Source organism: Rhipicephalus sanguineus, chromosome 6 (genome assembly GCF_013339695.2).
Source record: "Rhipicephalus sanguineus isolate Rsan-2018 chromosome 6, BIME_Rsan_1.4, whole genome shotgun sequence".
In the NCBI taxonomy this organism is placed as follows: Eukaryota; Metazoa; Arthropoda; class Arachnida; order Ixodida; family Ixodidae; genus Rhipicephalus; species Rhipicephalus sanguineus.
In genome coordinates this window covers 144,314,009-144,328,747 of record NC_051181.1, presented here as the reverse complement: position 1 = coordinate 144,328,747, position 14,739 = coordinate 144,314,009, and the positions used below count along the sequence as shown (strand labels likewise).

General features: G+C 47.0%; 3 protein-coding genes across 3 annotated transcripts in view; 1 reads left to right on the top strand and 2 right to left on the bottom strand.

Moving 5' to 3' along the window:
- LOC119396625 (uncharacterized) overlaps window positions 1-14,739 on the top strand; it is a 296,945-nt gene that overhangs the window by 75,569 nt on the left and 206,637 nt on the right. The window lies entirely within an intron of this gene.
- LOC119396626 (uncharacterized) overlaps window positions 1-14,739 on the bottom strand; it is a 272,920-nt gene that overhangs the window by 136,312 nt on the left and 121,869 nt on the right.
- On the bottom strand, window positions 1,272-3,368 carry LOC119396629 (uncharacterized). The gene is given in 2 exon segments (XM_037663913.2): window positions 1,272-1,750; window positions 1,753-3,368. Coding segments are annotated over 2 exon segments (2,004 nt in total). The 5' UTR covers window positions 3,278-3,368.

The following is a 14,739-nucleotide window of genomic DNA, read 5'->3' as shown; positions in this document are numbered from 1 at the left end:
GCCCATTCAGTGGTCTTTAACGTACGCCGAAATCGCACAGTACACGGGCCTCTACCATTTCGCCTCCATCGAAATGAGACCGCCGTTGCGGGGATCGAGCCCGCGAGGTAATCGAAATGACTTGGGGAACTAGAGGCCAATTTCTATTCTGTCTGCCTTTTCTAAGGGTTTAGAAAAGGTGATCTCAGCTCGAATCAAAGATTTTTTTGAAAAGAATAACATTCTGTCTGACTGTCAGCAGGGATTCCGCCCAGGCAGGTCGACAGAGACAGCGTTGTTATGTCAAAAGGAGCTAATAATTGGTAACATTGATGCAGGAAAACTAACTTTAGGTATATTTATAGACTATAGCAAGGCATTCGATCGTTTAAATCATGAAATTTTAATTAAAAAGCTGGACGGCTACGGTATTCGTGGCGTGGCAAACTTGTTGTTTCGATCGTATCTCTATGGGCGGACTCAGTGCGTTGCTATCGAAAATTTCTGTTCCTCGTATCGCGAAATTAAATCGGGAGTACCGCAGGGTAGCGTATTGGGACCGACCTTATTTAATGTCTATGTAAATATGATATTGCTGAAATTGTTAGGGATGCATCCATTGTGCTGTATGCTGACGATACAAGTTTGTTTGTCTCTGGCCATGAACTTGATGATCTGTTGCAGAAATCTCGCAGTATCCTTTCTAATCTGTCGGCATGGTCTCGTAATAATGCTCTAACAATTAATAGCTCAAAATCGAAGACCATATTATTCAAGGCGAAAGGCAGGCATTCTTGTTTCAATCAAGAATTATTCTTGGATGGTGCTCCCATTGAAATTTTGAGGAAATACAAAGTATTAGGCGTTACGTTTTCAGAAAACATGAACTGGACCCATCACGTTGAACTAATCTCAAAATCGTTGTCATCCGCCGCTGGTGTGTTGTCTCGCTGTCGGCATTTTTTTCCTGAGAAGGTAAAATTGCAAATATATTACGCCTTGTTTGAATCTCATCTTACATATTGTGCGCTTGTATGGGCCACCACCACAAAAGCTAATATTCGTGCACTTCTTCAACTGCAAAAACGCGCGCTTCGACAAATAGCCAATGTACCCTATTTTCATCCCAGTGCGCAACTTTTTCAAAAACGTAGCATAATACGTGCAACAAGCCTTTACGAATACCGACTTTTATATTCATTTTGTTTCGGCTCCGACAATATCAATTGGATTGGATTGGAACAAATTTTATTTGTGCCTGCAGTTGGGCGCTCGCGCGCCCTGACGAGGGCCTACGTCATCTTCGGGGTTGCCGTTACTCGGCGCGGGTCTCCGCTCGCCGTTGCCGGCTCGCTGGGTCCCTGCCTTTCGAGCGCCCCGAGGACCTGCTGGACGGCCCAGAGCTGTTGATCCAGGTCGTAGCTCTTCGCGGCTTCCTCGAGCCGCGACGGGATCGTTCTTGATCTCGCTTCCTCTGGGTGTTTGATGCAGTCCCACAAGATGTGCGTGTGGTCCGCCGTCTCCCTCCGGCAGACCTTGCACTTGTCGGTCGGGTATGTCTCGGGGTACATGCGATGCATCAGTCCCGGACTCGGTAGCGATCCGGTCTGGAGCTGTCTCAATAGTACCGCCTCCGCTCGACTCAACCGCGGGTGCGGGAGTGGGAAAGTCCTGCGAGCCATGCGGTAGGCTTTTGTGATGTCGTTATAGTCCGTCATGCGGTCCTTGGCTCCGAACCACGTCTGACGGTCTGTCGCCGGGGCGCGGTTAGCGCTCGCGCCGCTGCGTGTGCCGTTTCGTTGTGGTTGGCATTGCGTTCCGACGCGTCACCCGCGTGCGCCGGGAACCACTTAATTCTTACTTTTCTGTCTTGCAGTTTGGCCGCACGCAATACTCGTTCGGCCTCTCTACATACTTGGCCTTTGGCGAAGTTTCGCACCGCCTGTCTCGAGTCACTTAGCACGGTGTGGCAGTCTGGGTCGATGATGGCCAGGGCGATGGCCACCTCCTCCGCTTGTTCCGCTCCAATGCTCTTCACGCTCGCTGCCGTCCTTGTTGCGCCGGTCGACGCCTCGATGACGACCGCTGCGAAAGCGTTCTGTTGGTATTCGGCCGCGTCCACATATCGCGCGTGCTCGTCGTTGGCGTGCAGGTCGATGAGAGCCTTGGCCCTCGCCGCTCTTCTTCCCTTGTTGTAGACGGGATTCATGTTCTTGGGTATGGGGTCGGTTCTGGTCTGGCGTCGGACCTCTTTGGGGACGGGGAGCTTCGTCTCCGCTTCGTTCGAGTGTCCTATTCCCAGGTCATCCAGTATTTTCTTCCCGGCATTGGTCGTGGACAGCCGCTCCAGTTGAGCGCTCCGTTGTGCTTCGGCTATTTCTTCGAGCGTGTTGTGTATCCCGAGTTGTAAGAGGCGGGTCGTGCTCGTGGACTCAAACAGGCCCAACGCCGTTTTGTACGCTCTTCTGATGATGGCATTGATTTTGTTGCGTTCGTGTTGCAGCCATCTGTGGTAGGCTGCGACGTAAGTGACGTGGCTGATGATAAAGGATTGTACGAGCCTGATTATTCTCTCCTCTCTCATGCCTGCTTTCCGGGACGTGACTCGTTTGAGGAGTCGCGTCGCGTTGGCCGCCTTCGCCGTAAGACGGGCGATGATGTCGCCGTTTCTTCCGTGCTTCTCGATGACCATGCCTAGGATCCTGATTTTACCGACCTCGGGGATAACGTTGCCGGATTTGGTTATGATTCGGATCTTTTCGTATTCGCGTTTTTTGGTCTTGCCTCTGACGTTGTTGGTAGGTGGGAGTATTAGGAGCTCCGATTTGCTCGGCGAACATATCAGTCCGGTGCCCTCCAACCGGTCTTCTATCGCGTCGACGGCGGTTTGCAGCGCGCACTCAATGTGGGCGTCGCTGCCACCGGTCACCCACAGCGTTATATCGTCCGCGTAGATGGTGTGCCTGACGTGTTCGACATCCGCGAGCTTCTCTGCCACTCCGATCATTACCAGGTTGAACAGCATCGGCGAGATGACCGACCCCTGCGGTGTGCCAGTGCTCCCGAGCTTCTTCTCTTGCGTCTGTAGGTCGCCTGCTCGCAGCTCGGCGGTCCTGTCCGTGAGGAAGTCCTTAATGTAGTTGTAGGATCTCTCACCCATGTTGAGATTTGAGACTTGGGACAGGATCGCCGAGTGTTTCACCTTGTCGAAGGCGCTCTGCAGGTCGAGCCCCAGGATTGCCTTGTTGTCGCGTGCGCTGCAATCGCCGTCGATGATTTGGTATTTGAGCTGCAGCATCGCGTCCTGCGTGCTCAGGTGCTGTCTGAAGCCGATTACCGTGGCCGGGTACAGCCCTTCTCGTTCCAGGTAATCTTGCCACCTGTTGAGCAGGACGTGAGCGAGATGGGCCGGAGGTTGTCCGTGTCCGGTGGCTTCCTCGGCTTGGGAATCAGAATGGTCTTGGCTGTCTTCCACTGCTTCGGCAGCTCGCCCGCTTTCCAGCACTTGTTGAAGTACTTTGCTAGGTTCTCAATGGAGCCGTCGTCGAGGTTCTTCAGCGCCTTGTTCGTGACGAGGTCCGGGCCGGCCGCCGACCGGCTGTTGAGGCCGTGCAGGGCCGCGCGGACTTCCTCGACGTCAATATCGCGATCGAGGTTCAAATCCTTCTTAAAACATACGTCACGACTTGAACACAAGAAAAGTGACTCGCGCACACGTAGCCATGACAGGTGGTCCGTACCATACAGACGCACAAATTATCTCATGCAGTCACTACGACATAGCCTACCATCGTTGTTAAATAAATTGGAAGGGGAAAGATTAATTCCAAATACTTTGACTCGCAAACAAATTAGAGAGTACTTTTGTAAATCGGAATGAACACTTAACAAAATCGTTACTACATTTTCGCATTTTCTGTTGTAATATCTATTTCGCGCTCAGTGTTTCAATGTACAAAGTATCATCATATTGTACATCATAGTCATGTTTACAGCAGTGCTTTTCTTAGTGTTGTAAATTCCACTGTTTATGATTTATGACAATGCATTTTCACATTTCTTCTCACTAAATGTATTAGATTTCTATGTTATGTTTAAATACCATGTGTTCGTAGGAAAATACAAGTGTTATTCAATATGTTGCATTTTTTTTTCAATTGGATTAAAATGGTGTATTACATTTGGATATATGCTAAACATGTATATATGTGCTGGTTTTAGTGCTACTGTTGCCATGTGAGGGCCTTCAGGCACATTCAAGGCTTTTCGCCTGGCTTCAGGCGAAAGCCTGAAGCCAGGCGAAAAGGATCCTGAAGGACCCCCAACAATTTCGTTGGAAAATAAAAGCATTTCTGATTTCTGATTTCTGAGTTTCGGGTCAGCTGTTGAGCTCCGTAACGACTGCTCCACCGCGGTGGACTAAGGGACTTCTGTGATTCCACAGACATATAATTAAACGCTAGAAACGATAAACTAAAAATAAAGGCAAAAATAAAGGGACGTCTACCAGTCTCATAGCCTAAATGATATCGAACAGATAAGCAACATATATAAGTATGCAAATGTCAATCCATTGATACAATGTGAAACGTTTATCTAATGACTTCGCGTTATCTTCCTTTTATCATTGGACATTCCATTGCTTGTGGAGAAACCGGTGGCACAATGACGACAGTTTCATGTTCATCCAAATGAATCGATTCGTTCGTGTTTTCTTTCTCCATGAAAGCGCGGCAAGGACGCCCGTGTACCGTGTTTTCGCGTCTTTAATGAGATGTTGCTTTTTTTTTAATGCTCCACAGCTCTGGACATGCTAAAGCACAGTGCTTCAGAAGCTTAGGTTTCGTCACCGCCCTCGAATCGTTAGACTCGGAAGCACGGGTAGTGCGCATGTTCAAAACCGGCACAGCTCAAGCGTACGCAATGATTGACAAAAGGGGGCGCTTGTTTGTTTCTAGCATCCACCGCGACAGTACAGTGGTTGCGGTGCTCGGCTGCTGACCCGGAGGTCGCGGGTTCGATCCCGGCCGCGGCGGTCGCGTTACGATGGAGGATGCTAGATGCCCGTGTACTGTGCGATGTCGGTGCACGTTAAAGAGCACCAGATCGTCGAAATTTCCGGAGCCCTCCATTACGGCGTGCCTCATAATTATATCGTGGTTTTAGCACGTAAAACAATGGATATATCATTATTGTACTTTTCTAGCCGCAGTCGCAATCGCTTTTAAGGATTTCTTGTTTTCTGTGTTTCGCCTGAGGATTGTAGCATTGTTTAAATTATTCCGGCTTATTTCCCAAATATTTGTTCCCTGAAGAAAACGGAGCATTTGGCCTGAGGATGCCAATTTTACGCCAAAGCTGTTACTTTGATCACAATTCTGTGTGTCATTGCCGTTGCCAGTCATTAAAAAAAAAGACCGTTAGCGCCATTTATGAGTCCGTGAACCTGGAACAGTGAAGGGACAGACAAGGTCCAGAGAAGCGACAGGGAACGAAAAGAGAGTGCGCGCTGCCATACAACGCAAAACTCGTATGGATTACTCCGTCGCGCAGTAAAACGACAAACGATATCTAAATGCTACCTCAGCACAGCCTGCTTTGCGAAGTGTACGGTTCGGTTCACCCGCTTGTTTGGTCTCTGATCAGTAAAGTGCACTGTTCCTGTGAAAGATTTAACTTTCACTGAATAAATTATCTCACTCTCTCTCTAGGATCTGTCAACTCAAGCAGGCGCGCTAAACTCTGCGTCTTATAAAAGCGGGTCGATCTCGAACTAAGGAAATTAGTGAATTTCACGTGTACCTGATATCTGAGAGCATCGATAAAATGGATACCACGGTACATATCAGTGTGAACCGTAGTGGCCACAACACAGTTAGTCAGTGCTCTCGAATGACAGTATTTTCACTACTGCAATCCAGAATTTAGTGCAGTCATTTTGCAGTATCGTATACCGTGACGTTCACCAGTTTCGCTGGCCTGTCACGTCAGCAGGAATCGGTGTCAATATTTTTATTGGTGGGTACAAAACTTAGAAGACACTGAGATCGGGCTAGTTGGTACTGATCCATATTTTCTATAAGCGCGAAGGACACGTTACACAAACGAAGCACACGGGACAAGCGCTACTTTCAACTAAGGTTTTAATGGGCGGCACACCAAATATATAGGTGTCGCCACCAGAAGGGAAAGGGAGAAAACATAGACAACATAAAAATAACAATCGTACAAAAAGAGATACATGCTATCGCAGGGAAGGGTCCAAATTGCTAACACGTGCCAAGAGTATATGCGCAAGCAAGGCCTTAGTTAAAAAACTTAACAGACATTGCACCGATATCATCGGCAAAAGAAGTGCCAAACCGCGCACTACGTGCCTGTACCATGCATACTATCCAAAAAGTATATCTCCTTGCTTGTCAAGGTAATCGACGGGGCGCTAACAGCAATCAGAGCGGTGTATTAATGTACGTCTAAGTGAACACCGCAATAAAGTGCGTAAAGGGGCGGATGGGCATCTCTCGGTGCACTGTCGAGAATGCGGGTGTGAACCATTTCTGGATAACACCGTGGTGTTGTACCGGGACTCGGACAGTGATTCCAGATTAATCGTCGAGGCTGCTGAGATGAAGAGGGACGATCTGATTGCTGTTAGCGCCCCGTCGATTACCTTGACAAGCAAGGAGATATACTTTTTGGATAGTATGCATGGTACAGGCACGTAGTGCGCGGTTTGGCACTTCTTTTGCCGATGATATCGGTGCAATGTCTGTTAAGTTTTTTAACTAAGGCCTTGCTTGCGCATATACTCTTGGCACGTGTTAGCAATTTGGACCCTTCCCTGCGATAGCATGTATCTCTTTTTGTACGATTGTTATTTTTATGTTGTCTATGTTTTCTCCCTTTCCCTTCTGGTGGCGACACCTATATATTTGGTGTGCCGCCCATTAAAACCTTAGTTGAAAGTAGCGCTTGTCCCGTGTGCTTCGTTTGTGTAACGTGTCCTTCGCGCTTATAGAAAATAAGGGTACAAAACGGCAGCGAGTTTGGGACCCACGGCCTTCCGTAGTTTGTGTGCATACTCATGCAAGGTCGCGTACTCATGCAGGGGTACGTTGACTGAACTATACGAGGTTCCCAGTTTCCAGGTTGCTTGCAATTAGATTACTAATCAAACGTTAACTCGTTAGATAATTAGATAATCAAACGTTAACTCGTTGTGGTAGTTCAGCAGACGAGTGGTGTTAATAAGCTCGGAGGTGCGGGTTCGAATCGCGGCCATGTTGCCCTCATTTGGATGGGGTTGAAACGCCAAAACACCCGTACTTAGTGGCACGTTAACGAACGCCAGTTGGTCAAAATTAATCCGTGGTCACTCGCTATATACGACGTGCCTCATAATCACATTGTGGTTTTGGCCCTTAAAACCCTAGCAAATGTTATATTTAAACTTGCGCCGTAGCCATTTATGTCACTGACAGTGTAGAAGGGCCGACGAGACAAACGAAGTACTCATCGTCTCGCCTCATGAAGCACCAAGCGATGCAAACGTGCGCAGACATCCATTCAGTATGGCACTTATCGTGTGGCGACGGAGAGCTATCAGTGCACTGCAGTTCTAGGAACAAGAGCATGTCAAACCGTGCTTGCGTCTCTGTCGATTGATCTCAACATGGCTTGGCGCCCGCATGTCATCGACGAAGGCTGACGAACCTGGCTGAATTATAGCACATGCTGTCGGAGATTAATCCTGTGTCGAAAGCCGCACGTCGTATGCCGCCGCTTTTGCAGGTGTTCTGCGAGCGGCTGAGAGAGTGCCGAGTATAGTCACTTGATGACTTCGGTAACATATTTCATAATATGTGGCTATCTTATACTTACGTTAGTGAAGGAAAGAAGTCCTGGTTGATGAGCACCTTCAGTGAACACCTATCTATCATTGAGGTGCTATGTATTTGCGCAGCCTGTGATTTCTGGCGGTGGTTCAGTTGATTTAAAAGCGAGAGAGAGAAAATAAATAAGGAAAAAAAACAATCACAACCACACACACACGAGAGCGTTCCGCTCAGAGGCGCTCTGACAGGCCAGTGGATCGCAGGAAGGCTAGTATCGCTTGTAAAGCCTTCCCCAACCCCATTGCAGGGTAGCATACCGGATACAAACTTCTGGTTAACCTCCCTGCCTTCCTCTGCACTTTCTCTCTCTCTCAGTTGATTTAACATTGTTGTTGTTGTTGTTTTCGTCTTTAATTGCCGTCGAGTCGTTGACGACTCATTGTGACGCCATGAATGTATGAACGCCAGTAATATATATTCAACACGAGTTCTTTAAGCTTACCTAGACGTTTGCCTGTGACCTGAAGAATACATTTAATCATCTCGTGTGTCCGTGATCTAACTTTTCTTCTCTTATTCCGCTTTTTCTAGCATTAATTTTCACACTGTTATACCGGCAGCCCTGATGACATAATTAAAATGACGAAGTGTTTGCTTCGTGACTCTTGCTTCGAACGAACATTCAGCATTACGCTATTTAGTGACTGAAATATTGGTCCGTTTGACAATCCTCGAGATTCTCAAGTCTACACCGGCACCATAGTTGAAACGCAATCGGACGAAGAGAAGAGGGAGATGGAAGAAGGGATATGTACTGAGAAAGAGACCATGGGTTTTCGAGTACGCGGGTTCGATTCCCGGCCAAAGCGGCCGCATTTCGATGAGGACGAAATCCAAACACGTAGTTTGATTGGGTCGCGCTACTGGTCACTACGCAGTTTGAACTGCGTAGTGACCAGTAGCGCGAGTATACAGTGTCGTTTGGCGCATCGACAATGAAGTGCACGCAATTCCACCGTCGTTAAAGTGTCTGTTTATCTCTCTGCAATAAGGTCCCCAGAAAAGTGTTATTCTACAGCCTCGTTTTCTAGCAGAACAGCAGATTCACACGTGGCTGAGAGCGAGCACGCGCTATCGTACGAGGCTGGAAGGCGCACTTCACTACGGAGCATCCATATCTATGGGCCTATCGGTGGTCGTATTAGAACAAAAAGGCTAATAACGCAGGAAATGCGACGGTAGGGAGCTGAGAGCTGTTTTCGAAAGCCGATTCTGCTGTTGGACATTTAGTGCTAGAGACTAAAGACGAAGGAACAGAATCCAACACGCGTGCTTGCATTCAACGCTAACATGCAGTGCGTTGATAACAGGTGCTCGTGTTTTGTCCTCTCCTACGTCTTCGGTCTCGTTTTGTTACCCATAAACGGGCATCGATGACAGATTCGCCAGGTTCATCCTCCTGGTTTTGCTGCGTTCTACCGTGAGCTAACAAGAACACTGTGCGAGAGCCTGTAGATCCGACCATACCATTAGGCGACCATACCAGTGTAATGTAAATTCTTGCCTCGCAACGTTCGAAACGTATTTCTGAAACAATAAATTTAACGCCAGAAACGCGATCACATTAGAGAGCAGGCCATGAAAACGAGACGAGCGCGTTTCTATGCATATTTCTGAAAGCCTATGACATTCGAAAAGTTTATTCCTGTTCTTCTTCTTAATAATAATAATAATAATAATAATAATAATAATAATAATAATAATAATAATAATAATAATTATAATAATAATTAGTAGTAGCAGTAGTAGTAGTAGTAGTAGCAGTAGTAGTAGCAGCAGCAGCAGCATTGCTTAGACAGCTGTGAAGTGTGGCTGTGGCGAAACTTCCCGTATTTGTTCTGAACTGTTTGTCCTAGCGTTTATTTTCTTTAGCGGCGTGTTATCCGTGTGCATTGCATATATTGTGCAATGTGTACAGCGATTCGTTGCGAAGATTACGCATCTTGTGATTGTTGAGCAACGTTCGCGCTTTCTATGCGTTATCGTCTTTCGATAACTTTTGAACGGAGCGGGGCGTGCGCAATCTCTTCGATTGCGTAAGCAAACGCTCCTTCTGACACGGCCGTGCCCTGTGGGCTTCAAATATTTCATGTAGCGGGCTGTTCATTGTTATAACTATGTGCGTAAAAAAAGAGACGGAGAGAGTGAGACAGATGGCTACAGTTAGGAATGCGAGAAAGTTCTTCCACTTACATTCAGCATTTAAAGGATAATAATTGTTGGGTTTTAACGTCCCAAAAGCACGATATGATTGCGAGAGACGCCGCAGTGTAGGGTTCCGGAAATTTCGACTACCTGGGGTTCTTTAACGTGCACCTAAATCTAAGTACACGGGCCTCAAACGTTTTCGCCTCCATCGAAAATGCGGCCCCCCGCTGCCAGTATTCGATCCCGCGACCTTCGCGTCAGTAGTTGAGTTCCATAACCACTAGACCACCGAGGCGGGTGGCATCTAAAAGAAAACGTGGATTATCAGCGTCTTTCTCCACTGAAGCAATCATTCGGTAAGCGATACACTGATCCAATCGAGTCTGCTTAGGCTCAAGGACAAGTCAGAGGGGTCGTTGATTTTCATTTGAGTTCTGATTACCGAGCGGCATGTTACGAGCGTGGAAAACATATTTTTGGTTTAAACCGGTTAGATGCTGAAGGCAGCATGCCTTTGGAAGTACAGTTCTTTACTTCCAAAACAGTTCATTTCAGTACAAACAGAAAACGGTCCATTTCTAAATGAACTGTTTTCTCGATTTCCTTGTTGTAAAAGCCCTTCTAATTTGCACAACCACATACTTTGAGGCACAGCATCGTACGAACGCTTGACAACTTTATCGTGCCTGACGAGAAACTATGTAGGAAGGACTCGGGCGCTATTTCTCGCCCGCTAACCTTTTATACGTAACGAAAGAAAAGGGTGTTATCTTGTTCAACACATTGTTACAATGATGTACCATAACACCCCCCCCCTCCATTTTTTAAAAGTATAATCGAAAAGAAAAAAACCGGCGCGGGTAGTACTGTACGGTATCTTGTAATATCCCACTTCCTTGATTTCAGAGACCTTTACTTCACCTGATTTTTTAACGCTGTCAAGCATGATTGATGAGGCAGGTGATCAATGCTAGGGGGCAACGTCACGTGGCTGGAAAGGGTGAGCCATACGTACGTTTGAACAGATAAGGTGACCGTTCGGAAGGTGTCACTCGAAGGACAGCGAAATGCGGTTAATTGGGTCGTGTCTTATCTCTGTAGATACAACGCCCCAGCTCCATGCCTTTCCTCTTCGTATCTCTCTCTCTCTCTCTCTCTCTCTACAACGCCACATACAGATCGTTCGGTCCCATAGATTACGACTGTCGGGCTCCTTCATCAGGCGGCATTGTGTTATCGGGCCCAACGGTATAGTTCCGCAAGACGATGGCCGCGGGTTGATGTTATCGTTGAGGTCGCCCGTCTTGTAATTTGCCATCGAAACCTGTTTTGTTCTAACCTGGCTGGCTGCCTGATTCCAGAGTATGTACTCTAGCTATACGCATGGCCTTTTCTGCGCCGAATTCTCAGTACACTTATGCTTTCGCTGCTGGTCATCCTTTGCAATACTGACCTACTGGTCTTTTCATCGTAGAATTTCACGTGTACAGATAATGCTTCACCCCAAATTTCCACCCTCTTTTATAATTAAACTTGATAAACAATCGCGTATACTCTACACGATGGTATACAACTCGATTTATCTCGGAAGAGCCTCGTCGAACATAAACAGCATTCTGCAATGCTAAACTAACTCGTGAAACCACTGATCTTTATGATGAAATTTCCGGCAACACTCACGAAATTTCATCATGGATTTCCTTGTGGCTTCGTGCGACAAATCGGGTGGTTGTCTTTTTTTCCCATTCATGCACACCAACTAACTACCTCAACTTACTGCTTCACGAGATAAGGCCCGCATTGTAACTTAGCTTTAGAAACCAGACTCGGCTTCGTGAAAAGAGGTCAGACCCCCCCATTATCTATGTTCTTGCGTGTGTTTGTATGTGCGCGAACATATGTACGCATACAAAGCGTAAAAATGGGAAGGGAGGAGGGCTGTGAACCTCCTCCTCCCACAACTACCCCCCTCCCACCCACTGGTTACGCCAATGTGTCGCTTCTTTGGAAAAGAAAATGGGTTGTGCTTGCAATACGCCCTATTAGCACGCGTACGGTTGTATGTCATGTAGTACGCCATAGCGATGTTATCGCACACAGAAAGTCGCGTTTTGCAGACGTTAGGAGTATCTGTGCTAAGTGGCGATTTATTGATCCGTTAGGGTTGTAACAATTAAGCGACATGTCGTATTCGGGCAAGAAAACGTGTACGATGAACTCTGTGCGCGAATTCACGTTTTCGCATTCTTGTATCAATCATACACAATTCTGTGCGGTGAATCAAATCTGCTGTTTTGTTAAAGACGTACGATTAATATATGGTTGACACTTCTGAAGCCAACGCAATGCATACACTACGGCTATTATCGGGTGTACTGTTTAAGTGACGATAACAGATTTCTATCGAAAGGTGGTCAGCGCAATGTTACACAGTGCCTGACGGTAGTTGGCCATCTTGTTTATGAAAACGAAACAATACAATTAAAATTAGATTTGGATATGAAGCTATGTTATTAGTAACGAATTCGTATAGCTACGTTAGTTTAGTGACAAAGCTTGTGTTAGTGGCCGGAACTGTCGTGTTTTTACTTGTCTGTTGAGCAGAATACAAGGCGATGACATGCACATGATCTGCATTCGTCAAAACGAAAATATTGTGATAAGGAAGAGGAACGTTCGACGTCAGCATAGCTCTTCCTCGGATTTATTTGGTGGAAAAACACTCGCCAATCACAAGACCCGCTGATACCTTTATGAGCAATCGCTCGTGTGGCAAGCTAAGCCTTGAAGTGCTACTGATAGCGCGCTATCAGGCGAATGTACCAGATTCATCGACAAAATGCCGGAACTTCCGTCCAAAGGCTGTGACAATAAGAGCGAATCGTATGTGTCTGCAGTTCGCTCAGGTTTTCTCAAAATGAAAGCTCAAAGGAAACGCCAGAGACATTTCATACGTGGTCGCAACTCTCTGCTCTGCGATAACACATCGTGTATTACGTGCATAGAAAGGGCGCACTAGCAAATACGCAGTCTCGTAGTGTCTCATAATCTCTTGACATTTTAGGCGATATCTGTTCAGGTCACCGTAGCGGGACTTTGCATAAGGAGTGGGATACAGGGTTGAATATGTGCACGATAATTCCCAAGCTCTAATCAGATAACTGTGAAGACCGCGCAACAAACGAAGGAAAAGGAAACGGCAGCCGTGACGCTAAGGCACATCAACGAATAAAATAATGTAGCTCATGTTATGTGGTTAAAACGAAAGCGGGGAATTTGAGTTGGGCAGGCTATTTAATCGGTGGTGCAGATGGCTCATGCTCTACTGGAGAAATTTGTGGCGTTGGATGACCCGAAGGTCGCGGGATGGAGTCCTGGCCGCGGCGGCCACATTTCGATGAAGGCAAGATGTTAGGGGCCCGTGTGTTTAGGTTTAGGTGGTCGAAATTTCCGCAGCCCTCCACTATGGTGTCTCTCATAATCATAGCGTGGTTTTGGGACGTTAAACCCCAGATATTATTATTATATTAGGACAAGCAATATGCTCGAAATATAGTGACGGGAATTATGATGATGCTCGCAAATGTCTTTTTGGTGCCATCTACGACATGAGTTCACTTAGCTGGCGTGTTGCTTTGGGGGTGAGTCCTTGGAACACGCTTCCCAATGCGATGGCAAGAGGAAGAACTATTGTAACACACACGCAGTTCGCCCTGAAGAAGCGTTACTGCGAATCTCTCGCGCGAACCGGCAACGCAAACAAATGCTAAGGCGCCATTGTTCCAGCACTTCCGCAATCGTTATCACCAATCGCGCAACTCCTATAGGTGTGAAGCGTCTCAATGTGCCTGCGATAACGCGCACTTTAGTTGACCACGTAGAAAACAAAGCGCGCGCGCGCATGTGTGTGTGTGTGTGTGTGTGTGCGCGCACTCTATAGTGCAGAGTTTGCTATAGTGCTCGTTGGATTGCCTCAGAAAGCCACGAGGTCCGTGAAAGAATCTGCCACGTCATTACGCGCGTAGATGACGCGATAAGCTCTAATCTCGAAGCATAATGGAATTTCACTCGATGTTCAAGCGTGAACAGAACGAGAGGTTCAGGATCACGCTCACGCCCGTCCTCCCGCTGCTCGTTTATAAACACTTCTGTACTGGCTTAGCGTGCACGAGACGCTGGTCCTTTGTAATGCAATCGCGAGATGAATGTAATCTCCACGGATCACGCGCTTGCTAAAGCTTTGTTTGCATTCCTGCAATCGAGCACTCGCGGAAATAGGAGAATGTAAGGCTTGCGAGTGCAAGAGGCAGAGTCTAGGAAACGGAGTGGTACTTGCGATAACCCCTGTCCTCTATAACCCATTCTGCGATAATGTCTGCGCATATTCGACGTCAAGTCCACTCGATTGGCCTGCATATTCAGTTGAACCAGTTCAAGTGGTGCAAAAATAACCGAACATGGCGACATATACACGTAGGTAGAGGAGCCAGTTAGTTCTTGACCGCAGTTGACGTCTGCTGTTGAATGGCGTCTCTTTTGTGTACGCACTGTTCGTAAAGGGTCAAGAGTGAACAGACTCTTATTTGTACCATGTGCAACTTGCGAGTGCCATACGGCTTGGAAAGCACTATGCCGCACTCTTACTTCTGTAGTGTTTTCGTTTCCGTTTACAAAGACCGTGTAGCTCATATTGTTTATGCATCTCTCAACAGATAAC